Source organism: Ceratotherium simum, chromosome 17, assembly GCF_057802395.1.
Source record: "Ceratotherium simum simum isolate JZ-2026a chromosome 17, ASM5780239v1, whole genome shotgun sequence".
In the NCBI taxonomy this organism is placed as follows: Eukaryota; Metazoa; Chordata; class Mammalia; order Perissodactyla; family Rhinocerotidae; genus Ceratotherium; species Ceratotherium simum.
Genome location: NC_141916.1, coordinates 40,021,683 through 40,049,548, shown reverse-complemented (window position 1 = coordinate 40,049,548; position 27,866 = coordinate 40,021,683). Strand labels below are relative to the sequence as shown.

At 36.9% G+C, this 27,866-nt stretch overlaps 2 protein-coding genes across 4 annotated transcripts in view; one reads left to right on the top strand and one right to left on the bottom strand.

The window, feature by feature from the left end:
- The window catches only part of PYROXD1 (pyridine nucleotide-disulphide oxidoreductase domain 1), a 28,390-nt gene extending 18,844 nt beyond the window's left edge, over positions 1-9,546 (top strand). For all 3 annotated transcript variants that reach the window (XM_004435435.3, XM_087442692.1, XM_087442691.1), the window contains exons 8-12: positions 678-813; positions 1,720-1,832; positions 2,455-2,577; positions 5,343-5,480; positions 6,267-9,546. In XM_004435435.3, coding sequence (XP_004435492.1) covers positions 678-813; positions 1,720-1,832; positions 2,455-2,577; positions 5,343-5,480; positions 6,267-6,515 — 759 coding nt within the window. In that variant the 3' untranslated portion in view covers positions 6,516-9,546. The remainder of the gene's footprint in view (positions 1-677; positions 814-1,719; positions 1,833-2,454; positions 2,578-5,342; positions 5,481-6,266) is intronic.
- The window catches only part of RECQL (RecQ like helicase), a 40,572-nt gene continuing 19,278 nt past the window's right edge, over positions 6,573-27,866 (bottom strand). The window contains exons 6-15 of the mRNA XM_004435436.3: positions 24,871-25,069; positions 16,070-16,236; positions 15,241-15,322; positions 14,042-14,190; positions 13,833-13,950; positions 13,180-13,318; positions 11,416-11,507; positions 9,875-10,094; positions 9,044-9,173; positions 6,573-7,929 (exon numbers count right to left, since the gene is read on the bottom strand). Coding sequence (XP_004435493.2) covers positions 7,762-7,929; positions 9,044-9,173; positions 9,875-10,094; positions 11,416-11,507; positions 13,180-13,318; positions 13,833-13,950; positions 14,042-14,190; positions 15,241-15,322; positions 16,070-16,236; positions 24,871-25,069 — 1,464 coding nt within the window. The 3' untranslated portion in view covers positions 6,573-7,761. The remainder of the gene's footprint in view (positions 7,930-9,043; positions 9,174-9,874; positions 10,095-11,415; positions 11,508-13,179; positions 13,319-13,832; positions 13,951-14,041; positions 14,191-15,240; positions 15,323-16,069; positions 16,237-24,870; positions 25,070-27,866) is intronic.

The following is a 27,866-nucleotide window of genomic DNA, read 5'->3' as shown; positions in this document are numbered from 1 at the left end:
TTATTAGATTCTAAATAAAATATACATTTAGTATCCTAATTGGATAAGCAGATGACTTGCCTTTATTCATTTTATTTACTAGATATTTTAGTTTTTTAATAGTTGTTAAAAGGCTGTGATACTTAAATATTGTAAGAAGCATACAGGCAGTCTTTATTACTGTGTGTGATTTCTTTTCAGCCTTGGGTAGGTTGGAGTGGGGCTGACTTCATGGAATATCCAATTTTTGTGATGAAAGTTATGCAAAATCATTCCTTCCTGCACCTTCCTCAACCTGAGAACTTCCAACGGTTTAGTTCAATAAACATTTATTGAGTATCTCCTACCTAACTGGCCCTTTACTAAGGTTCTGGGATAAAACAATAAGTCGACATAGACCTGCCCTCAAGAGAGTTTTATAGTCTCTAACAGTTGTAATTTTACAAAATATACGTGCAATTCTCAATGAGGCTTATACTAAAAAGCATGTCCGTGGTGCCGCCTGCTTCTGCTCATTCCCTTCATGCACAGAAAATGAGAAGGTTATTTTTGGGCATCCAATGTGTTTCCATTTATATTTTTAAGAATTGTTTTTTTCTGTATTTTCTACAAGTGTATTATAAATTTTGTTTTCATCATCAGTAATACAAGTCATTCTTTCTGGAAGTATTATGGTGACCAGTATTTCTTTATTTTAGTTTTCTCATAAGATTCACATTGAAACTATGTGTGAAGTAAAGAAAATCTACCTTCAGGAAGAATTGAGAATTTCTAAGAAAAAGTCCTTGACTTTTCCAAGAGACCGTAATACTCAGTCAGTTTCAACTGATAAAGGTAAGTAATGAAATACGAAAAAATATCTGACCACTTATTTAAAAGGAAGACAACTTAATCTTGCTATGTTATATTAAAAAACAACAAACTTCAGATTTTCATATAAAATTTAAACATGAAAAGTAAAAATCATAATTTAATAAGTCATTTCATTTTCACTACTTATTTGTAAGTTTTCTAATAAATTGTATAGAGCTTTACATTTTACATAGGGCTCATTTGTGTTTTGACCATCATAACCCTGTGAGTTAATCAGAATATCTTGCAGATCAAAACAAAATAAACAAAAACTAAAAAACCTGATGCTCTCAGAGGTGAAGTGATTTCCCCAAAATCAAACAGACTGAAAAATCTGTAAATTTGGAACCAAGACACAGATCTAATTCCCTTTCCACACTCTTGTGAGAACTGCTGTCCTTTGAAGAAATACACTCAGCCAAACCTAGTGTATGAGATATTCTATGGTTTTGAATTTTTCCATAGAAAAACGGGGTTAACGTTAGAGTTTGAATATGAGTAGTAAGGGAAAACGTTGAAAAGTGAGTAATCTAGTTGGACTAAACTCTCAGTGGAATATAACCTATTGTAAAGATTTCTAAAAAAATAATTTATAAAGTGATTGTCAATTTAAATTTACTTTGTTAGAACTTCTTTGTCTAAATTTGAAGGAAAAATGTGTAGAGTGCCATAATTTTATAGTTATACCTAAAACAAGGAGCGGGTGTTGATTGCATTAAAATTGTTTTTAGCAAATGTACCTTATAAAAATTAAGGGATGTTGTTTTAAAGTCATCTCCTGCCTGCCTTTTTCTTTCTTTCTCTGTTCTAGTCATTATAGTCACATAATGCTATACACAGTTGGTGGTGATTACATTTGAGAATAAAGTCTTTTTTTTTTTTTTTAAGAGATATGGCCTGTATATGTGGAATTGACCAATGAAAAGATATATGGCTGCGATTTCATTGTCAGTGCTACAGGGGTTACACCAAATACAGAACCTTTCCTCTGTGGCAACAATGTAAGGTGAAAATTTTTGTCCCACTATGAATACTTTTAAACTATTAATTATTTATGAAGAGCTCTAATTCTCAAGTGTGAATAATTGTTCATTGTTTTAGCACAAAACTGTAACTTAAGGTGGGTGAAAACAATTTAGTTTATATTCATGTCTTGATTTGCAGTATTTTTTACTGCTTCAAGTCCTTAAGCAGTTAACATCCCAGCATTAAGTGTCATTAATGGGACATAATGCAGAATTTATTTATCTATATGTTGGTAAGAGACTGACACTTCCTTTGAATTCTTAAAAGTGATATTTCTAGAGAAACCATCTTGTATTTTTTGCTTTTTAGCATTTGAAGCTTACAAAAACCGAAGAATATTCTTGTAATTATGAGTGGGGTAGTCATATGGTTATTGGGTATTTTTGATGTTGACATTCTAAGAATTTTGTGGGTTTGTCTTAGTAGGAATTTGATTCCTTGGAAATTCAGCTTAGTTGTCTAAACTTTGTGGCTATTTTTCACTTTCTCATTAAAGATCAACATATCAAGGTGTAAACATTTGACTTGTTCTTTTACTTAAGAATGAGAGTCATATTTCATTCCTTACCACATACGCTTACGAGGAACATTGTTTAGTTTGATCTAGGAGAAGATGGTGGCCTGAAAGTGAATGATCATATGGCCACGTCCCTTCCTGACATCTATGCTGCAGGTGACATCTGCACTGCCTCCTGGGAACCCAGCCCAGTGTGGCAGCAGGTAAGCCAGCGTACATGAGCCCATGCTTTTTTCCAAGATTCCATCCGAAAACAAAGGAGCTGCTACCAGGAAATCCAACGTGCTGGTTTTCCAACTTTTCTACTTTAAGTAGGAAGCTATCATTGAGTTTTTTGCGACTTAAAAAAAAAAACAAAACTAGAATTGTTCCCTTTTGTTAAGTTACTGTTATAGTGATGGAATAGATGGGATATCTTAATTTAAAAAGAATTATGGGCTATTATTTTGTTTTTCATTCTCAGATGCTTATCAGCACTGTCCAGTGGGACTTTTTGTGATAACAGAAATGTTCTGTACTTTTGCAGTGTCCAGTCAGGTAGTCACTAGCCACATGTGTCTTTTGAACACTTGAAATGTGGCTAATGTGACTGAGGAACTGAATTTTAATTTTATTTACTTTTAATTAATTTAAATAGCTGCATGTAGCTAGTGGCCACCATACTGGACAGCACAGCTTGAGATTAAAAAACAAACTACTGAGATTATAAACCATACAGATAAAGCATTCTGTTCCTGTAACCCTATTCTATCCCTGTGGGAATTATTACTAAAAAATGTTCCTATAATGAACAGCCTTCCTCAGCCTAACAGCTCCTTCCAACTGGATCTAGACTTCCTCCTGCCCCCACAGTGTTGCCTGTCTCCTAATGGTGGAGCAAAAATACTAGAGGAAGACACTCAACGGTGGCCATAGGTGAGGTGGTCTTAGGAGTGGAGACATAGGTAGATGTTACAGATAAAAGAACCAATCCACACTTACCTTGGTGAAAGACCAGCTGCTCAGGTAGAGATATTATTCATTCAGATTAACCGTGGAATGTGAAGTAATAGAAGATCTAGATGTATTATAAGAGGCAGCTTCATTGTGTGTTTTTACATACAGCAGAAATAACATCAACAAGAGAGTGCTTTCAACCTGTGTCTAAAATGCTTCCAACTACCTTGTTTTCAGTTGTCTCTATAACCATCCTGTCATTTTTTGTGGCATATCTGTCACAAACTCTCAATTAGGAATTGGAGTTTGTGGGATTTTTTTTTTTTTTTTGGTGAGGAATATTGGCCCTGAGCTAACATCTGTTGCCAGTCCTCCTGGTTATTTTGCTGAGGAAGATTCGCCCTGGGCTAACATCCGCACCCATCTTCCTCTACTTTATATGTGGGACACCTGCTACACCATGGCTTGATAAGCAGTGCATAGGTCCGCACCCAGGATCCAAACCTGCAAACCCCAGGCTGCTGAAGCGGAGTGCGCAAACTCAACCACTATGCCACCAGGCTGGCCCCTGTGGGATTTTTTTTAACTTTTTAAACCCTCTAGGAGGGCCGGCCCCGTGGCTTAGCGGTTATGTGTGCGCACTCCGCTGCTGGCGGCCCGGGTTCGGATCCCAGGCGTGCACCGACGCACCGCTTCTCCGGCCATGCTGAGGCTGCATCCCACATACAGCAACTAGAAGGATGTGCAGCTATGACATACAACTATCTACTGGGGCTTTGGGGGGAAAAAAAATAAAATTATAAAAAAAAAAATAATAATAAACCTTCTAGGATAAATTATATCCTTAATCTGCATCATACTCTGATATAGGAAAGAAATATCCAAAAATAAACAAGTGTCTCTTGTTTTGAGTGAATCTGATAGACCCCCATCCCTTAATTTGCAGAAGCAATAAGTACACTAATAATTTGTTCTACATAGTCCAAGATGCAAACTTAAGAGACTTTGAGGCTGGAATACGTTAGTCCAGCAGTGTAATATTGCGAGGAGCTTCTATTAGCCATTCTCTAGTTGTTACTATGCTCAGTTTACTCTGCTCCTTACCATAGACTGCCTGTTACTTCATCAAACCTACCTTGTTTACAGAAAGGAGACTGAATAAAATCTGTCACTTCTACCAGAAGTGCTTGAAGCTCGTGTCCATGATTGTGGTATTATTTTTGCACACAAAAAGATGGCATTAGTTACACACACACATAGGGGTATAAGGAAACTAGTTGCTTATTGTAGGCTAACCTGTTTAATTCTCCCAATAGCCTTGGAGGTGGTGGTGTATGTTTATGTTTCAAGTGAAGAAATTGAGGCTCAAAAAAGTTAAATAAATATGTAGAAGAGTTGATATGCAAATCTACTGACTTCTAAGGCCAGTGTTTTCTTATACCAGGGAATCCCAAAACTTTGTAGAAATACAATAAAAACACAGTAGAGGAGAATTTAAAATGACTTCCCAGAATCAGTTGCTGACATTTGATATGCTGTCTTGGGGCTGGGCACCAACTGTTACATCTGTCTGACCACTGAGGTTAAATTGCATGGTAGACCTTAACTCTCTAGCACCAAAAAATCAGCACTGGGAAAAGGAACAGAGTTTTCAGTGGTAATTTGGCATCTCTATTAATGCTGATGATAAACTTACCCTGAAGAGGGAACTGGTTAATTAAAATGTTATTCTCACTTGGTGTAGCCTAAAATATTTTAGCAATTTTTTAATAGAAATTTTATTGAAACATATAGAATTGGTATCATCTTTTGATTTTAGAGGCAGTAATTTAGATAGAATTATCAAATACCAAAATCATTTTGGTTAGTGTGGATTGCAATTGCTTCTGTGGCAAAGATGATCCAACCAGTCATCTAACTTAGCTAGATATAACGGATCTCAAGGACTGTCCAACACTGAACCCCTTTAAGGAATTGTAATTACAAGGTTAAGGTGATGTTAAATTATATTGCTCACATGTTTTTATTTCAGATGAGGCTGTGGACCCAGGCTAGACAGATGGGATGGTATGCAGCCAAGTGCATGGCGGCAGCTAGTTTAGGAGACTCCATTGACATGGATTTCAGCTTCGAACTTTTTGCTCATGTAACAAAATTTTTTAACTATAAGGTAAGATAGATAAACAAATTAGTGCCTTTTCTGCTTGTTATTCTTGTAACTATGATCATCTAGTTTTCTCACTTGAATAAAAATTACATGTATTAATCATATTACAAAAAATGACATTTTCTCATTTCTTGCAAATCAATACCTGGTATTATTGCTGGTCTTAATACTTAATTATCTGATCATCATTACCTACCTTCCCACTATACTATTTTACAGTTAAGGGAGGAAAAAAAACCTCTTCCAGATTTGTTCCCTGTTAGTGCATTTCTAAATTTTACTTGAGATTCATTCCTTCTCTGTGAGGGGAACTATTAGCTAGTGTACTCAAGAATGAACCAAGTGCTTTCCCACACATTTTTTCTTACTTAATCCTCTTTACTCTGAGGCAGGTTTTTTCTCCCTCATTTACTGATAAGGAGAAACACACACATACAAACACATACACAAGGTTCAGGGACAGTAAGTAATTTGCCCATGAACCATCTAACTCAGTTCCTTATTAAATCTTTAAATCATGACTTCAGGCTAATGTAGTCCACATCGTACTTATTTGTATCTTCATTAGATATTTTTAATGTTCATATAGATTATGTGGTATTATCATCTGTAGGATAAATGCATACCATTCAGATCTTTTCTTTGGAACTCTCCCCAGTGACACTTTTAGCTATAAAATTTTGTGAACAGATTTTTTGCTTGCCATTCTAGATAACACAAAATAACTGCATATTGTGTTTCCTTTTCGGTACTTACTAGAGTAACTTTTTTACCCCTATATAAATATAGGTTGTATTGCTGGGAAAATACAATGCACAGGGCTTAGGTTCAGATCACGAATTAATGCTAAGATGTACCAGAGGACAAGAATACGTCAAAGTCGTCATGCAAAATGGGCGAATGATGGGAGCTGTCCTAATTGGCGAAACTGACTTAGAAGAAACATTTGAAAACTTGATTTTAAACCAGATGAATCTTTCATCATATGGAGAAGATCTACTGGATCCAGATATTGATATAGAAGATTATTTTGACTAAAAAGAACATTTCAAGAACCACATCAAGTTCCAAATAAGACAAAATGTCACATGTCAATAAAGTAAATGACTGTACTGATTTAATGATGACCACATTGAAGTTAAAAATACAGAAGTGATAATGATTTCGGGGGAAAATATTAAAAAATAACAATTTCTAAAGATAAAATCAATTCAAATTAACTTATTTACAGATATTTTTTCTAACACAAAATTGACCACTTATGTAAGAATTCTCAAGTTATTCATTTCTGTGTTTAATAGTTTTAGACACGTTCATTTGTGACTTAGCTTTACAGCAGATTTAGCTAGGTTGTTATCTACTTAGCCAACAACTTGGTCTTGGTTAGTAGACGAGAGCCAGTCTGTAATTGTGAAATGTCAAAATAGGGCTGTGGTTTCAGGAAGCTTATAATTTTATTTTACTTAGAGATGTAGCAGTATCTTACTTGCTAATATTATTTGTATTGATACTTTATTCCCTTTTTGTCTGGATTCTATAGCTGTTATATCCTGAAATCACTCACTTTCTGTGATGAGCCTGTGTAAATTTTTCAGTATAATAACACTGCTATCAAAAGATAGTTAGGTGGGGCTCGGTCCCGTGACTTAGTGGTTAAGTGCGCAGGCTGCACTGCTGGCGGCCTGGGTTCGGATTCCGGGCACGCACCGACTCACTGCTTGTCGGGCCATGCTGAGGCAGCATCCCACATACAGCAACTAGCAGGATGTGCAACTACAACATACAACTATCTACTGGGGCTTTGGGGAGAAAAAGGGGAAAAAAAAGGAGGAGGATTGGCAATATGGCAATAGATGTTAGCTCAGGACTGGTCTTCCTCAGCAAAAAGAGGAGGATTGGCATGAATGTTAGCTCAGGGCTGATCTTCCTCACAAAAAAAAAAAAAAAAAAGTTATGTGAAAAGAAAAAAATACAGCCAGACATATCAAGATATCAAGGCGTAAAAAGCTTAAGATAGTTATGTGAACTTTCTTTTAAGAATTTTACATTTAAAGGATTTTACATAAAAATTTGTTTTCCCTTGTTTCATACTGTAAATTTATACAATTCATGCCCTCAAATTTTTAAAAGGTCTCAAATTCACAAGTCTTCAACACTTTAGAGATAAGTTCTTAAAATATAGCTCCATTTGTACAAAATATTAATGAAATTGTCTTAAAAATTAACCATTTGATTTAAAAAAAAATGGTGTAAACATGCATAAACTATTCTATTCTTGGAAAATTCAGAAACACTCATCTCTTGCATCATCAATTTTTCTTTTCTTAGCCCCTGTCTTCTTAGACTTAGATTGTTGAAGCATGTTTGCAGACTTCTTCTGGAAGTTACTTGAATTTTTTTCTTCCCTCTCTTCATTAGCTCCTTCGGGATGACAAGTTTGTGATGGTTCAGTCTACAAAAAAATAACAAAACAAACACTCTGGTAAAAATTCAGCTATTCTGTTTTCTCATGAGATGATTAATAATCTCAATAGTCCATCTTTATCAGCTAGCTCTTTAAGTGTGCAGTGGTCTGGTTTTTTTCTTTAAATTTCTGCTCAAATATGAGCCCCATCTTTTTTTTTTTTTGTGAGGAAGACCAGCCCTGAGCTAACATCTATTGCCAATCCTCCTCCTTTTTTTTTTTTCTTCCCCCCCCAAAACCCTAGTAGATAGTTGTATGTCATAGTTGCACATCCTAGTTGCTGTATGTGGGACACGGCCTAAGTATGGCTGGAGAAGTGGTGCATCGGTGCACGCCCGGGATCCGAACCCGGGCTGCCAGTAGCGGAGAGCGCGCACTTAACCGCCAAGCCACGGGGCTGGCCCATAATATGAGCCCCATCTTGATTAGAAGGGGCTGTGCTGTCAGAGAAACCCTAAAGAACACCTGAAGCATCCTTAAACACAACGCTACATGGCATGCTTCTGCAGGCTTGACAGTATTTATAACAGTAGTTTTCAACCTCTGCCGCAGAGGCAGACTTCTCAACCAAATACTGATCACAATTGATATCATGAGGGCAGGTGCATCACAAAATTAGACATTAAAATGGGGTCTTCATATTCCAAAAGGTTGGAAACCCCTCATCTACGTTAAAAGGCTAGTCTAGGGGGCCAGCCCAGTGGCATAGTGGTTAAGTTCACAAGCTCCACTTCGGCAGTCCGAGATTCGCAGGTTCAGATCCCGGGCACAGACCTACGCATGGCTCATTAAGCCATGCTCTGGTGTCACCCCACATACAAAACAGAGGAAGATGGGCACAGATGGTAGCACTCGGGGCCAATCTTCCTCACCAAAAAAAAAAGAAAAAGAAAAAAAAAAAAAGCTAGTCTAAACTCTTCCATTTAATGTCTCTACTGAAAACAAAGGTATGTTTTTTCATTCCCACACCCAGATTCTAAGAAGAAAACTGACTTATCTCTTATGTTCAGCTGGACCTAAAGAGTACTAGTTAAAGAAAAGTATCTCATAGGCTTTAATGTGTTTTTAAATATATAAAAATTGAAAATTAATAGTCAGTTACCCTGAAACAGCTCTCCGTGGGCTTCTTTACTTGCATGCTGATAATATGTGCCTCATTGTTCAGAAGATCAGCTTTAGGGCCTACTTTCAAATATACAATAGTAGCGAAAGCTGTGAAACTGTAGTCTTCTCTGAGAAAATAAAGGCCAACAATCAGATTTTCAGGAGTGACAGAAAACAAACCGAAACTTATAAAAACCGTAAGTGCAATAGTTTTAAGTAACACATTGATATGAAATAATGAAACTTATAAAAAAAAGCAATTTATGGCAAATATTTTAGTTTTCTGCTGTTTTGCCATATAGTGATCAATTAAAGTTTATTAGGTAAATTTTGTACAGGAAACGTGCACAGGAAACAACTGCAAAAGCATTCTGTTGGAATTATAAAAATGAGAATCATAAAGACTCAAATCATGTTTTGTGGAGGAAAATATTTTATCCTTTTTTACTTTGCCAATTTGTGATTCTTGTGATTGAATAAACCATCATTTTTAGATACTGATTTTGGACATGTTACCATTTTATTTCTTCTTAAGTTTAATATATCTCCTATTTATGGATACTGAGATATAACTAATGCCTGTAACGTCTTTCCTTATTTCTAAAATTAAGATAGTGAGAATGTCTGTTCTCCCCATCTTACAATGTTGCTAAGATTAAATGAGGTAAAATATGTGAAAATTATTTATAATATATCAAGTATTATGCAACTGTTACTATTATTGTTATATATCCAAATTAGGATTTTTCTTCCAAGTAATCTCTTTGGAAGAATATATAGTGTGCTGTTAAAAAAAAATCATAAGGACAAGAAATGGGTTTGTATATACTTAAGATACTGGTGTAGAAGAAAGTGCACAATCATTTGCTCCAGGTCTTCACGAGGAAGTGTGGGAGGAACAACACCTGCTACTCGGAATTTTGCTGCCCCCTTTCCCGTCCAAGAATCAATCAGTTTCAGTGGAGTGAGCCTTTCATTAAGTTTCTCTGCCTGCTTCAGGATCTTGATTAGATCTCTGCAATACGCTGTTATATCCTTTCTTTCAAATGCTATAATGAAAGAGACATGGTTATAGGCAATTGGGATTTAGAAAGTAAGAGCAAGGACAGGCTATCCTAAGTGGGTAAACTGGTTTAAAAATTAGTCCTCAACGTGAGCCATCCTAAACATTGATTTGTAAATGTGTTCTGAATTAAGACTAGGCTATTCCTCAAGTCTCCATCACTAGACTAAATTATAGTCTCTGGAAGACATGTGGGATTTACAGTGATGTAAAGAAAAGAACCTGGTTATCAGAAGGCCTATAGGTATGCGCTAGGAACCAAAGAGTGTCTGCCAGGCATGATGATGGCAGATACTAAGAGGTGTTTATAGGAGAGTCAGTCTGTTCTTCAGATTTATCTGATTTGTGCTCCTTAAGCCATATTCTGAAAACTAGTAGGGCTTCATAGGTACTCTGCTTTAGAGACATGAATGTGTTGGACAGATATCCCCAATTATTAGTTGATACAGCACTCTGATTTATGTATCACGCTCTTGTTAATTTGGTCAGCTTAACAGTTTAGTGAACTCATAAACAAATAAGTTTCTCTAGCTGCAAAGTTCAAGCTGTAGTGACCACCCACCAAGGCATCAGAACTCAATGAGGAACTGGTTAGTCCAGCTCTTCAAATAAGACATATACACACAAGTTGAAAAAAAGTTAAATACAGTACTAAAACACTGCTAAATTGGTGTCTTATGAGTAGTTAGCCATTATCTGAATCAAAAATGATTGCCTGTATTTTGCAATAAATTTCTCTTCCCAATCAGTGACTATAAAGCATTAGAGATTATCATCATAAGGTAAGCCATAAATATATAAATATTGCATTTCTATTCAGAGGGATTTAAACTTTTTCCTTCATTTCTTAAAAATTTCACATACGCTCAGTATAGCAATATAAAGTATATGCATACACATACGGCTTTTCCTTTTATTTGCCTTTGTTTCAAAACTTTGGGGCCGGCCCCGTGGCTTAGCGGTTAAGTGCGTGTGCTCCGATGCTGGTGGCCCGGGTTCGGATCCCGGGCGCGCACCGACGCACTGCTTCTCCGGCCATGCTGAGGCCGCGTCCCACATACAGCAACTAGAAGAATGTGCAACTATGACATACAACTATCTACTGGGGCTTTGGGGGAAAAAATAAATTAAAAAAAATAATTAAAAAAAAAAAAAAAAACAAAACTTTGTGTTACTACTTTTAAATCGAGAAAATTCTATTCACACCTTGTTTAATTTTTTACATCCATTTTGGGGTCTAAAACTGCCCTCATGTAGTCCCAGCTATATATATTAGCCTATAAAGATTTAAAAAACAACAAACTCACAAATTTCTTTACAGCAATTATCACACATTTTGTTACATGCTTCTGAATTCCATACTTCATCAAAATGTTGAGCTATCAATACACGGCGACATCTGCAAACATGTTTGGAGATAAAAAAAAATCATTAAATGATCTAATCAAGTTTTAAGAATCCCTATTTCAAAATACAGGGTTATATATTGTCTTAGTTTCCTATTGTTGCCATAACATTGCCATAAACTTAGTGGCTTAAAACAACACAAATTTATTATCTTACATTTCTATAGGTTAGAAGTCTGACATGGGTCTCATTGGGTTAAAATCAAGGGGTCAGCAGGGCTGGATTTCTTCTGGAGGCTCGAGAGGAGAATCTGTTTCCTTGCTCTTAATTTCTAAAGACTGCCTGTATTCCTTGGCTCATGGCCCCCTTTCCTCCATCTTCAAAGCCAACAACAATGGGTTGAGTCTTCACATCACATCACCCCGATCTCTTCTACCTCCTACACTTACAGACCCTTGTGATTATACTGGGCCCACCCAAATATTCCTGGATAATCTCCCTATTTTAAAGTCAGCTGATTAGCAACCTTAATTCCATTTGTAACCTTAATTCCCTTTTGCCATGTAAGGAACATACTCACAAGTTCTAGGAATTTGATGTGGACATCTTTGGGGGACCATTATTCTGCCCACCACATATAATTTTTCCCATATGTACTTGATAAACATTGCTTTTAAAAAGCTGTCCAAGATTCATTTTGAAATTCAGTATTTTATAACTAGTAAGAGAATCTTTCTGATAGCAAAGCAGTTTCTTGTATTTTACAATATCAATTTGAGTCTAAACCCCAAAATATGCTTCATGGGGGTCTACTGGACATCTAAGGAAATTTTCATTTTCTCATTTCTTTATTGTAGCATCTATAGGAAGGAAATACCATTTTCTGTCACTGTGCGATTACCACTTATCATTTCAAAATTTTTGAGTCCTCTTTACATGATGGGCAATAAGAGGACAAAGGTGACTAAGACCAAGAAGCCATCAGGGAACTACATAGTCTTAACTGAAGCCACTCTAAATAGATTTAAATTTATTTCTTAAGGAGAAACTTGACCCTGGTCTCAACTATTTCATCAACCCATCAGCTGGTAGGATGGTAAGTGTTACTGAGCTCGACTCTCAAAATGCCTCTGATACACCTTTTCAAAATTATTAAAGCTTGTAGCTGTACGCCAGTGCCAGAGAGAAAAGGCTTGAACTCACTGTCAATGTGTATCAAAATCTTCAATAAAAAATAATTTAGGCGGCCGGCCCAGTGGCACAAGCGGTTAAGTGCGTGTGCTCCGCTGGGGCGGCCCGGGGTTCGCCGGTTCAGATCCCGGGCGCACACCGACGCACCGCTCGTCAAGCCATGCTGTGGTGGCGTCCCATATAAAGTGGAGGAAGATGGGCACAGATGTTAGCCCAGGGCCAGTCTTCCTCGGCAAAAGAGAGGAGGATTGGGAGATGTTAGTTCAGGGCCGATCTTCCTCACAAAAAAATAATAATAATAATAATAATTTAGGAGATTAAAGAGAGAAAGAGGATATGTTTTCCTGGATTCAGGCAGATCCTGCAGCTTCCTGTACTGGTTCCCACCCTTCAGACATCTGCTTTTACAGGTTTGCACTTGATGTTCTATCAACGTATTTACTCACTTTAGTAAGTACTCAAAGTAACATCATATACTTGCATATTGTGCCTGTCTTTAATTGCTAAACGTTATAAAAAGGTGTGTGGCTTACTTCCTTATGTTTTGACAGTACGACACCATCTCGTAAAGCTTCTGTTGTCCCACATTTTCCATCACCACCATTGAACTTATTCTGAATACATCTCCAAAGCCGTAATACAGAATACAGTCTGCTTTCACGTCGTCTCGACCTGCAGCGTGAGACATCTGGGCATTACTGAATTACTTTCAACATTCAAACGTGCAAAAGGAATATATGTAAAATTAGTTAGCAATGCTTCATGGTCTAAATATATCACATCTAGAAATTTCAGACAGAGACATGAAACTTAATTTGTAACAGCTGCCCTCAAATTTAAAGAAAAATGACTAAAGAGACTTATCAACAATCAGTTTTATTAGTTTAAAAATGTGTCCATAAGTAATCCAGTTTTTTAAGTCATAGACTTGAAACGACTAATTAAAAATTCAGGAGGCAAAGATGGACATCAAATTATCTCAGCAAACATAAGGAGAAACAATTTATAACTACCCAATAGAACATAAGTAAAATTTCTCCACTGGCAAATAAACATAAAACTGTAAAGAAAACTTTATTGTTCTAAAAATACTAGCCAATAAGAAGATTTTTACAGAATTATTAAACATAGTGTGTTTTCTGGAAAAGCTTTTTTAAAAATTACTTCTGGATATGAGTTATAATACCTGCACGTCCACTCTCTTGATAATAATTTTCCATAGATTTACTCATTGAATGATGAATAACAAACCTCACATCTGGCTTATCAATTCCCATACCGAATGCAACCGTTGCCACTACTACCTGAAATGTTTTAACATTTTATATGTTAATTAAGTCAAGGTAAAATATTTTTAAAGGTGAATTAGGCTTCTATTGAAGATATATACTTAACCTGAATTTCATTGGCCGACCATCCTCTGTGAACCTGGGTCTTATAGTCTGGTTCCATATTGGCATGGTATGTGTCTGCGTGAATTCCGAATTTCTTTAAACTAACTGTAACTTGCTCAGAGTCTTTCTGAGAAAAGCAATATATGATTCCTGTAGCAAAATATGTCCAATTGTTAGATATATATATAGCACATTCTTTGCAGATAATTTTTAACACACTCAAGATACCGATTAATACAATGCATGGGGAAAAAACATTTATGAAAAATTCCAAGGCCCTGAACACACTGACTTTTTGTATAATTCAAGATTTGGTCACCAGCTTGCCCTAAAGCAGAAATGAGCCCTGAGCCACCAGTTTTGCTTCCGATTACCTCTTTATTTCTCACTACATAGTATTTCTCAAACTGATGTGCCACAGCTCCATAAGATGTTAAGAAGTGTGCTGTGAAAAAAGAGTTTCACGTGCAAATGAGTTTGAGGAAGACTGAATTGAACAAAGTTAAACAAGTTGACCTTGTCATTTGCAGGGCTGGTCAGAACTTGTAATGCGCTGGTATACCCAGTGAATCTCCAGGAGGGATAAAGAGTACAGCCTTTCTCCAACTTACTTGACCCTGGAACTCCTTTTACCCAGGGCACCCATTAAGATCTGGAAATCTGTAGAACTGTTTTAAAATGCTACTTTTACAGAAACTCTTGACTTCAGTAACACCTGTCTATGCATTAACCCTGAAACACATGTATATATACTCTCAACTCCTCCTATACTTAGCTCATCCAATATGTACTAGTTATTTTTCTAATGTGTCCTTTACCATAGGGACTATATTCTATGTCCCTTTAGAAGAACATCATTGCTTAACCTTCTATCTTACACACAGTGGACACCTACTAAATATGTGCTGTTGATTATTAACATTAGGTCATTAGGTCCACTCTTTAAAGCAATTAAGCGTAAATAAGCAAAAATAAATCCAGTAGTTTTATGACTCTATAATCTGTGCCATTAGCAAATGTCACACCCAATTTCTAAGACCACTAAGTAAATCAATTTTATCATAACATTTTCAAGTATCTTCTGCCATGCACTAATTCTTTTTGGTGCTAATCATTTATCAGTACATTATATCACTGTAATTTTAGTTACTTTTTGAAAGTTCTCTCTCAGTCTTCAAAGTCAATTTGTTTCTATATTACCTGATTGTCCTTTGTATCTCCCATTAATGAGCTTTACGACATCCTCAATAAAATCTTCAGTGTTTGAGGGCTTCTGCCGAACCTAAAAAAAAGCTAATTCATTAAAATGTAAATTAATGAGTACCATCATGTAGTCATTTACTTACAACTTTCAAGGCGCTATTCTTTCATGAGCATAGTGATTTTCTCTTACCCTTTCACTCGCCTTATTGACCCTGCCACCTCCCAGACTCTTCTTGATCCTTATCTTTGAATTTACCAGAGATGAGAAGGCACAGAAGCAGTGAATAACTTGTCAAGGTGGAGACTTTTTTATTTTCTGATGCTACTTTTATAAAAACATAAACCATGGCATAAATAACTATTCAATGGAAACTCAGAAAAATATTGTCTAGTCTTAAAAGGATTAGAAAGAAAGAAAAAACAGCTGTTAGGTTATTTAACTTTCAAGGTTACACATCAAATATAATCTAAATAAGTCGTATTAGCAAATCTTTGATGGCATATTAATTTTGTATTATTTTGTAATTAATTTCAATAGAGATGTCAATAGGGTCCTTGGAATCAACCCACACTCACTCTCCATCCTTGCACAAGCAAGAATGTACGTAAACTTAACAAGGCATGTCTTCTACTTAACCTAGCAAAGGGTTATGCAGCACAAGAGATACATGAAAAAAGCATTAATCAATCTGCTTATAATCACCTCCTGATTTTAAAAACCTTTAAACATAGTTAACTGTTACTCATGTAAATAAACGTAACGAAAAGGTAACCTCTCTTCCGCAATCCTTCACGAAAGTCATAAACTGAGAGCAAAGTTACATACCTCATAATAAAGATTTGGCCGATTAAAAGAAGCTGTAAAAGTAAGACAGTTTTCAACACACAGTATTTTCTGAGCATCCTTCAAAACATGACTTGTAGCAGTTGCAGTCAGCCCAATGAGTGATGTGTTAGGGAACTGCCGCTTTAAGATACCAAGGGCCTTATAATCTGGAAAAAAAAATACAAAGTGGCCCTCTTTCTATTCTTTATGGAACAGAACAAATTATGCCTTTTAACATGATGCAGATCATCAACAATTACTGCAATTTTATTTCCATCGCTGCCTATATCTAAATCTGCAGTTGCTGCCTAGCCTCCTTGAATAGGCAGGCTTTATTATACCTTCAACTGGTACTTCAGAAACACTGCTCTCGGCCACAGGTGGAACAACTCCCTGCTGAAGAGAGGGAGTACCACAACATTTCCAGTGAGCGAGGCACTGGTCTACACCCACTGAACAGTGCATTCAAGAGGCAGTGGGAATAGCCATAGTGTCTGAATCTATTACAGCTGAGATGAAAGAGGCCATCAGCCAAAACCCTTCTCACATCAGCACCATCCAAGAGCGGCAAATTCAGACCAGAACAAGCTTGCTGAGGGCACTGGCTTTTATATAACCGGTTTTGGGGAAACCATCCTGGGCTCATATTTGTCATACACATCTCAATCACTAGATAAGTTGTCCTTAAGTGCATCCTTAAGCACTTAAACCATTTGGAGAAAAGTGAAAAAGAAATGTGGTAGAAATTGCTAAATGCTCAGGTAGAGGACTACCATGAAAATATGGAGGAGAAAGTAACTGCCTGGGAAGTTGTCCAGGTTTCAACGAAATAACATTTGAGTTGGGTCTTGAAGAACAAAAGAAGTTCACTAGGAAAGGAAGAAGAAGAAAACATCAGGCAGAGAAAACAGCATATGCACTGCAAATACACTGGCATGAAATCACTCAGCATGTTCAGAAAATAGCAAGCAATTCAGTGGAGTTAAATCACAGGGTGCTGTGCTGGAGAGATCTACTGTCAACTCCAGTAAGCTGGGAACTATCGTCCCTGTATGGTCCCAAGGTAGAGCTGGTCCAAAAGAGGAACTTGTGCAAGGTGGGGGAGGCAGAAGTGAATCAGCGGCCATTCCTCTCTGAAGGTCTTCCCAGGTAGATGGATATTGGACAGATACAGAGGTGCCCAGCCAGTTCTAGCTTGTCCTAGTTCTTTTCCACTCCTCCTTCAGCCCTTCTTCCCAACTGTAGGCCTTGCCGATCATCACTGGCTCCACGAGATGCCTGGCAGCAGGCCCACAGAGGTGAGAGCGACTCAGATGAAACAGCTTACCAGAGACCTCTCAGGAGCTTCCCCCTGGTGGCCCCCTTTGGCACTGGCCATGCCAGCTGCAGATTCCGCTACAAGCTCTGGATGGTCCTCCCGCACCAGTGCTTCAGGACTAGTCAGCGAGTTTTCTCCGATTCTCCAACTCCCCCTTCAGACCTTCACTTCCCCAGCACCTCTCACAATTATGCAAGGTCTCCTTCCTAAAACAAATCCCTTATCCCCTAACATTCACAGTAGCCTTGCTTCCCTATCCAAACTCCAACTGATACTGTTACACTTAAGAGTATAATAGAAAGGCAGGTTTAATAAGACTATGAACAACATAATCAGTTGATTCTAAGGAGCTAGGACTTTATCCTACAGGAAATGGGAAGTCATCATGTAATTTTTAAAGCAGACAAAGGACACAAATAGACTTATGTTTCAGAAATCATCTTCTGGTGGCAATGCAAAGGATAGGCTGGAATAGGCAAAAGACTGAAGAAAGGGAGACCAGATAAAACATGGCAGCAACTCATCAGAAAACAATAGAGAATATGAATTAAAGCATGACAATAAGGATAAATCAGACAGAAAAATCTGAATAGAAACACATGAACTAGAACCCCATAGGTCCTAGTGACTACCGGGATAGGTGGGGAGAGGGGGGAGCAGAGGGAGGAGAGAAGAGAGAAAGAGTCCAAGATACATCCATTTTTCAACAGACGTATGTTGAGTATTTTGTATTATGTGCCAAGCACGTCTCTAGGCCCTGGAAATAAAGTGGTGACGAAGACAAAGATGCTAGGCAAATGGAACTACAACTCAAACAAAGAAACTGGACCACACAAACCACTAAGTGTCTTATTATCAGTGCTAAGTACTCATAGTGATAAGCCCAGTGTAACTGGGTATAATGAGTGAGGAAGGAAGAACAGAAAATCGGGTGGAGACAAATAGAGGACAGATCACATATTGCCTTATGGACCCCAGTTAAGAATATGGATTTTATTCTAAGCACAAAGAGAATCTGCTGGGTAGTTTAGGGAGGGAAGTAACACGATTTGATTTATATTTAGAAAAGATCACTTTGGTTGCTGTGTGGAGAATGAACTGTAAAAGGGTAAGAGTGGAATCAGAGACCAGTTAGAGATCTATTGTAGTAGATCAGTGGAAAGGAGCCCAGCTGGACTTAAGAGACAGCAGTACAGACAAAGAGAAGTGGACAAACTTAAGATTCAATTTAGAGGTAGAGCTGACAGGCTTTGGCGGTGGATTGCATCTGCAGAGGTAGGATGAATCAAGGACGATGTGCCAGCTACTATGTTATTTGTTCTCAGCTCCAGCTCCACCCACCCTTCTACCCTCTGCTTTGTGGTGTGCTGGACCAGGGAATCTGCGCACTGCATTTCTGCTTTGCCAGTTGGCCCTAGAAGGACAGAGGACAAGGCTGGGGGAGGAAGAAGGGTCTTGCTCGTTCCTTTCTGCTTCCTGTGGGCTTGCTTGTGTTCTCCAGAATTCACTCCAGCAAGCTTCTTCATCCCCGCAGCAGCACTGTCTCTCCTTAGTAACAGCTGAATTCAGTTGGCAGTTTTCCCAACCTTTGGAGAAGTGCTTCATCACGGGTCCACCCCATCTCTACCTCCACTAAGAGACACCAGCACAGGGAGCTGTGCCGCCTCAGAGGTCTGAGTTTCAGTTCCAAGACGAACCCCCTCTAGGTTTCTAAATCTTATTAGTTCCAACTGTTTCTTCCTGTTCCCCTAGTGCTAGGGATGGTAATTGCTTCTTCCAGTTTTTACCTCCATGATACTTTAGAGTTTTCTTCTTATTTTTTCAGTTAGCTATTTATAACCATTTTTACCTAGTTAACAGTTCTTTACATTAAATTCTCTGTGTTGAAATAACGTATGGTTTCTGTCTCCTGACTGGACTCTGAATGAGACAGATAACTGCTAACACTTTGGCTTGAGCAAATGTAAGAGTGGCTGAACTATTTTCCAAGATTAGGGAAGCCTGGAGGGGAAATTGCTTGGGAGACGTGGGGAGAAGAGGGAAAGGCAGGGAGAGAGGAAGCACATCAAAAGTTCTTGATCAGGACATCTAGCAGAGCAACAGGGCAAAGAGTGATTCCCAGTTGCAGAACAGAAGAAAAGAGAGCAGCTGTCTTGGAGGGAATTTAGTTGTAGTCATGATCATTTAGACACACATGAAGAAAGAGAAATTTTAAAATGTTTGACACAAATGAAAATGGAAATAAAATATACCAAAACTTACATGAAGCAGCAAAAGCAGTTACACGAAGGAAGTTCATTGCAATAAACACCTACATTAAGAAACAAGAAAAATCTGAAATAAACAACCTAATTTTATACCTCAAGGCACTAGAAAAGGAAGAACAAACTAAGCCCAAAGTTAGCAGAAGGAAGAAAATAACAAAGATCAGAGTGGAAATATATGAAATAGAGACTAAAAAGACAATAGAAAAAGATCAATCAAACTAAGAGCTGGTTTTTTGAAAAGATAAACAAAATAGACAGACCTTTAGCCAGACTCACCAAGAAAAAAAGAAAGAGGACTCAAATAAATAAAATCAGAAATGAAAGAGGAGACATAACAATACCATAGAAATGCAAGAGATCATAAGAGACTCCTATGAACAATTATACACCAATAAATTGGACAACCTAGAAGAAATGGATAAATTTCTAGAAACATACAACCTACCAAGACTGAATCATGAAGAAAGAGAAAATCTGGACAGGTTACTAGTAAGGAGATTGAATCAATCATCAAAAATCTCCCAATGAATAAAAGTCCAGAACTAGATGGCTTTGCTGGTGAACCCTATCAAATATTTAACGAAGAATTAATACCAATCCTTCTCAAACCCTTCCAAAATATACAAGAAGAAGGAACACTTCCAAACTGATACCATGAGGTCAGCACTACCCTGATACCAAAATCAGACAAAGACACTACAAAAAAAGAAAATTAAAGGCCAATATCCCTGATGAACTTAGAGGCAAAAATTCTCAACAAAATATTAGCAAACTGAATTCAACAATACATTAAAAGGATCATACACCATGATCAAATGGGATTTATTCCAGGGATGCAAGGATGGTTCAACATCTACAAATCAATAAATGTGATATACTACATTAAAAAAATGGCAGATAAAAATCATATGATCATCTCATAGATACAGAAAAAGCACTTAACAAAATTCAACATCCATTCATAATAAAAACTCTCAACAAAATGGGTATAGAGGGAACGCACCTCAACATAATAAAGACAATATATGACTAGCCCACAGCTAACACCATACTCGATGGTGGAAAACGGAAAGCTTTTCCTCTAAGATCAGGAACAAGACAAAGATGCTCACTCTCACCACTTTTATTTAACATAGTACTGGAAGTCCTAGCCAGAGCAATTAGGCAAGAAAAATAAAAGGCATCCAAATCAGAACAGAAGAAATAAAACTGTCACTATTTGACAATGACAATGACATGACATTATACATAGAAAACCCTAAGACTGCACCAAAAATCTGTTAGAACTAATAAACTAATTCAGTAAAGTTGCAGGATACAAACTCAGTATACAAAAATCAGTTGTGTTTCTATACACTAATAACAAACTATCAAAAAGAGAAATTAAGAAAACAATCCCATTTACAACTGCATCAAGAAGAATAAAATACCTAGAAATAAATTTAACCAAGGAGGTGAAAGACCTGTATACTAAAACTATATGACATTGATGAAAACAAATTGAAGAAGACACAAATTAATGGAAAGATATACCATGCTCATGAACCAGAATAATCAACATTATTAAAATATCCACACTACCTAGAGTCATCTACAGATTCAATGCAATCCCTATCAAAATTCCAATAGCATTTTTCACAGAAATAGAAAAAACAATCCTAAAATTTGTATGGAACCACACAAGACCCCAAATATCCCAAGCAATCCTGAGAAAGAAAAACATAGCTGGAGGCATCATGCTTCCTAATTTCAAACTATATTACAAAGCTATAGTAATCAAAACAGTATGGTATTGGCATAAAAACAGACACAAAGATCAATGGAACAGAATACAGAGCCCAGAAATAAACCCATGCATATATGGTCAATTAATTTACGACAAAGGAACCAAGAATATGCAATGGGGAAAAGGACAGCCTCTTCAATAAATGGTGCTGGGAAAACTGGACAGCCACATGCAAAAGAATGAAACTGGACCCTTATCTTACACCATACACAAAAATCAACTCAAAATGGATTAAAGACTTGAATGTCAGACCTGAAACCATAAAACTCCTAGAAGAAAACATAGGAGGTAAGCTCCCTGACATTAGTCTTGGCAATGATTTTTTGGATTTGACACCAAAAGCAAAGGCAACAAAAGCAAAAATAAACAAGTGGGACTAGACCAAACTAAAAAGCTTCTTTACAGCACATGAAACCATCAACACAATGAAAAGGCAACCTACAGAATGGGAGAAAATATTTGCAAATCACATACCTGATAAGGGGTTAATATCCAAAATATATAAAGAACTCATACAACTCAACAGCAAAAACACAAACAATCAGATTAAAAAATAAGCAGAGAATCTGAATAGACATTTTTCCAAAGAAGACAAATGGCCAACAGGTACATGAAAAGGTGCTCAACATCACTAATCATCAGAGAAACACTAATCAAAACCACAATGAGATATCACTTCACACCTGTTAAAATGGCTATCATCAAAAATACAAGAAATAAGTGTTGGAGGAAAGAGAACCCTGGTGCACTGTTGCTGGGAATGTAAATTGGTGCAGCCAATACGGAAAACAGTATGGAGGTTCCTCAAAAAATTAAAAATAAAACTATTATATGATCCAGCAACTCCGCTTCTAGGTATTTATCCAAATAAAACAAAATCACTAGATATATGCACCCTCACGTTCACTCCAGCATTATGTATAGCAGCCAATACATGGAAACAACCTAAGTGTCCATCAACAGATGAATATATAAAGAAAATATATATACCATGGAGTATTATTCAGCCACAAGAAATAAATTCTGCCATTTGCAACAACATGGATGGACCTTGAAGGCATTATGCTAAGTGATATAAGTCAGACAGAGAAAGACAAATACCGTATGATATCACTTATGTGGAATCTAAAAACATAACCAAAAACCAAACTCAAACATACAGAGAACAGAGCGGTGGTTGCCAGAGGCAAGGGAGAGGAAATGGTCGAAATGGGTGAAGGAGGTCAAAAGGTACAAATTTCTAGTTATAAGATAAATAAGTCCTGGGGATGTAATGTACAGCATGGTGACTATAGTTATAATACTGTATTGTATATCTGAAAGTTGCTAAGGGGAATAAATCTTAAAAGTTCTCATCGCAAGAAAAAAAATTTGTAACTACATGTGGTGATGGATATTAACTCAACTTATTGCAGTAATCATTTCACAATATATACATATATCAAAAAATTAAGTTGTACACCCAAAACTAACACAATATTATGTGTCAACTATATTTCAATTAAAAAAAATTTTTAAATAGATATATATTTCCAATAAACAATTAGGAATATGAATCTGAAGTTTAACAGTAGGATAATTAGATATGGGAATAATTAATTACAGCTTGGCAGCAGATCAGCAGAGTTGACGCAAGTCACGGTAATACATAAGCAATGTTAATTATCATAAGGTTGGAAATATAGAGCAAGGGTCAGAAATCTGATGTTTTCAGGGGCTACCAGGTAACAACTCTGCGGAGTAGTCTGGTTAAGATAGCAGGGTCCTTAGTAGAAAGGACAGTATATATGCTGCCTAAGGCATTTAAATCAAAATTTTAAAAAATACCTGTGCCCCAAATAATTCTGAAGGTAGAGAATTCCGTCTTCAGGCCATAAGTTTACTTTCCCTGGGGGAGAGTAAGGTAAAGACGGATCAGAACCATAGGGCACACTACTATTTAAGGAGGCAGCAAAGGAAGAAGAACGAAGGAGGTGAGAACGGAAAGGAACAAAATCAAAAGCATTACATTCCAGTAACCAAGGGAGAAGAAAGTGGAAGGTGAGAGATGACCAGAAATACTATTGAAGTTAGGTGGGAAGAGGAATGAAGACGAGACCACTGGATTAAGCCAGTGGGAAGTGGGGTCATTGGTGACCTTTGAGTAGAGCGGTGGAGACAGAAGCATGATTTAAAGAATTCACAAAGGAAAAAAGGTGAGAAATGGAGATGGTGAGTTTAGAAGGTGAGGTGAAAGAACAGAAATAGGACAATACCATAAAGGGTAGAAAAGGTCAGAAGGGCATTTCAGCTTCTGTGTTTGATTTTAAGGAGACTGAAGATGCACAAGTGAGGACCCTGACCAAGCAAGATCTTAAGAAGGCAGGAAAGGATGAAGTAGGAGGGGCCATGGTCACCCTTATAAAAAAATGGTCTTTTTTGCTTCGGAAAAAAAGGAAGGAGAAAGAGGAGATGTCCATTCCTGACGGCGCCTCCTTTCTGGGGAGTAGGAGGCATCTGCTAAGTATGAGTTAGGGCTTAAAGAGAAAGTCAATGGTATGAAAAGCTAGTTGGGAGAAATGCATAAAGGAGATTACATAGGGACAAGTAAAGGACAGCTGAGCATGATGAAAGCCAAACGGAGGTGTAAATTAATGCAGTTATGCAATTTTTTCCGGACAATGTTTAGTAGCCAAACAGCAGGAACGGGGAAAGCAGAAGCCTGGATGGATCCAGCATGTGAGTCTGGCACAGTGCCTGAGGCAGACTGCTAAAATGCCAGGCAGTCCAGGAGAAACAGAACAGAAGTGGCAGCAGCACAGACCCTGGACAGGAAAAAGAGAGACCGTCATGTGGGGACTGGAGCCACGGACAAATACACGGAGGGATTAAAGAGAAACCCAGGAGGTCCATGTGAGTGTGAAAGCAGGTTCAGAAGGAAGACGATGAAATCATGGAGCAGGATTTTTAATTTTTTTTTTTTTGCATAGAACAAGTCTGAGTAATCTGCTTGAGGCTATGACTGTAGGATTAGGTTGGAGGAGTAAAGAAAAGGGTTACTAAAATATTCCACAGAACTTGAACACAGAGGAGTTAGTTGGGTGTAGATCCTGAAGTGGATGCTAATGACACTGAGAATGATGACTAAAGAAGACAACTTTGAAGCAAATGCAAATTCCTCAACAGATATGAAGGAGAACCTAGAGGTCAGTAAATCTTTATGGCTAAAGATAGGAGAGTATAATATTTACTAATAAACCTGTTTCAAAGGATGAAGGCAATTAGAGATTAAAGATTCTGCCTCTTGGCTCCCCTTATATTAAGGCAAGAGAAAATGAGTAATAACTACCTGAAAGGATAATTTTAATGGAAGCAGGCATTTCCATCATGTAAAACTGAGTAAGAAAATAATCCCTGGCATCAAAGAGTTTTCTAGATACCACATACATACCAGGTCTGAAATCATGTCCCCAGTGACTACAGCAGTGAACTTCATCCACAGCAATTCGGGTAAATCTCCCTGCTTCATAGGCTTTCTCTAGTCTTGACATAAACATTTTGCTTTTTGAAATCTTCTCTGGAGTCACATAAATTAGCTTTAGCTCGGAGTTTTTATTTACCATTTCAGCATGAACCCATTTCACATGCTCCTATTGAAAGGAAAAACACACACAGTGATAGTAGAACTAAGCCAGGAGACCGCAATACTAAGTGGTAAATGAAGACATTCATTACTCAGAAACAACAGCCTCGGGCTGTTTTAGCAGCAGATGTTTGATTCATTAAAATCAAAACCACATCCCAGTACTAAACTCCATGGCAGCTGTGTAAATAGCATTTTAGTTACATCCAAACTGTTGATAAAAGAATAATCTCATTTGACAAAAAAGAGAACAAAAAATGATTGTAAAGACACTCCAATAAGCATTTATTCTATGAAGGCATAATTCTAAATTGTTCATAATAAATGCCAAAATATGAGCTAAATGCAATAGGTGGTTATAAAGGTGGGTTTTATTAATTTTAACATTATATTTGTAATCGCTTCATATATCTGTGAACAAACTTTATTCTTGATCAGCTACTCTAACAATGCTATCAAATCTACTCATAATCTATTTAGATTTTATAAAGTATCTTATTCATTAAATTAATATTTTATAATATAAATATATTTTTATATATAATAAACAATAAATCTTAAGAGGTAACAGTTATAGGTTCTTAGTGCTCTATTATTTTATATAATATTTAGCACAGTAGATGTCATAATTTTCCTTCTAACCTAATTAGGACAAAAAAAGTATAAAGAAGCAATGGTGAATATGATAGAAAGTCAACCTGCTTTCAACATCTCAGCAAAGCAGTTAACTCCTAGAGATATTCCTAATTTTGTTAAGAAATGGCCAAAGTACATTAAACATTTCAACTGGTCCTAAATGTCTCGGAAATCTTTGGAGCAAACATAAGCCTATCTCTTCAGAAAGGGGCAGGTGCAAAAAAAGAGAACCTCTGGCAGAATAAGTGGAGAAGCAAGATTTAAAAAAAATGTTCTATTCACACCCTATGAACTGTTAGTGCAAGCAACCAGAAAACTAGACTTGACTCACTCTCTCTTGTCTCCCTAACTTTTCAAGCAGTAGTGATATGGCATGAACTGGTAATAATCTGCAAGTTTCTAACTACTTTCTATTACTATTACTCACTTTTTCAGTTTTAAGGAAATACAGTATTAGAAGGCAACGTTCTCCATAAGTTCATTCTGTTGAGTGAGAGAGCAGTTATAATGACACAAGAGTTTAAATAAAACAAAAATATATGGGAAAAACTAAAGGAACCAAGGCTTCTTAGTGATATGGCTGATTATAAGTCTGGGAGGAAATACACAAAATTTGAGCATGGAGTATCTTATTATAAAAAGAAAGCAAGGAGTCAAAAGCTATGGGGTAAAGGAAAAAGATTCAGGAGCCAACTTAAAGAGGCTCTCACTGCCTCAAGATGGGACTATTTCAGCATAAAAAAGAATAACTATGGATTAGAATATATCAAATATGTTAAAAATCCATAAGTTTATAATGATACTTAAAAAAAAAATCTTATTGACCATCTTTGGAGAATGTTAGAAAATCAACTCAGAAATTTCTAAAAACTGGTCAAGAAAGGGAAAGAATTTCTAATCTGCAAAACGGTAATAAGGAAAAATTTCTTTATAGAAAAAGTCTAGCTAATATATCAAGGAGGAGTGATAGAATTAGAAATCACCATTTTGTAATCCCTTAATTAAATAATGGCTCTAAGGTAGGCAATAATCCTCAGTGGCTGTTAAAACCATTAGATGAAAAGCTGATAGAGATCTTGATAATTATAGAGAAGGCAGACATCACCTAATCCCACTGACCAAGCTTAAGGTCACAAAAAAATAACCAGGTGTTATGTATCTCCCAAGTGATGCTATGGGATGCCTTGCAAAAAAAAAAAAGCCCAAATACAATCAAGCTTTTAATTCTAACTAATGGGAACAAGTTAAACAACATCACAAGGATATAATCAAGAAAATCCAGAATGTGGGAAACTACAAGAAAAAGACCCTGGTTTCTTCAACAAATAATTTATAATTTGCATTATAAATGCAAAAAGAAACAAAAAAGAAATAAGAGAAACCTATGGATATATCAACCAAAAACAACATAATGCACGAATCTAATCTGGGCCTTGATTTAAAAAAAAAAGTAGGGCCGGGACGGTGGCGCAAGCGGTTGGGTGCACACGCTCTGCTGCGGTGGCCCAGGGCTTGCCGGTTCGGACCCCAGGCACATATCGACGCACCGCTTGGCAAGCCATGCTGTGGTGGCGTCCCATATAGAGTGGAGGAAGATGGGCACAGATGTTAGCCCAGGGCCAGTCTTCCTCAGCAAAAAAAGAGAAGGATTGACATCAGACGTTAGCTCAGGGCTGATCTTCCTCACAAAAAAATAAATAAATAAAATAAAATAAAAATAATCAGATTTGATGAGACAGAGAAACCTGAATATTTTCATTTGATGATTTTAAGGAATTGATATTAAATTTTTTATGTATGATGACAGCATTGTCGTTATCTTTTTTAAAAAGTTAGAGATACATATTGAAGAAGTTACAACTGAAATGATATGATGTCTGGGATTTATTTCAAATAAATAAACCAAGGGGAAGAGGGGAGGGAAAATTTGGGGCATATAGATGAAAAAAGATTGGCCATATATTGATGACTGTTAAAGGCGGTTAATGGGTACACGGCAGTTTTTATTCTCTCTACTTTTGTATACTTTTGAAAATTTCAATAATATGCTTTGTCAAAAAGAATAGCTGGGAAATGCTTTATTCAACAGATGAAGGTAAGAGAGTCCATTCCCAAACAGAAGAAATTCCACAGGCATAGCGTATCCTGTTAGTAATTCACTTTTTGTA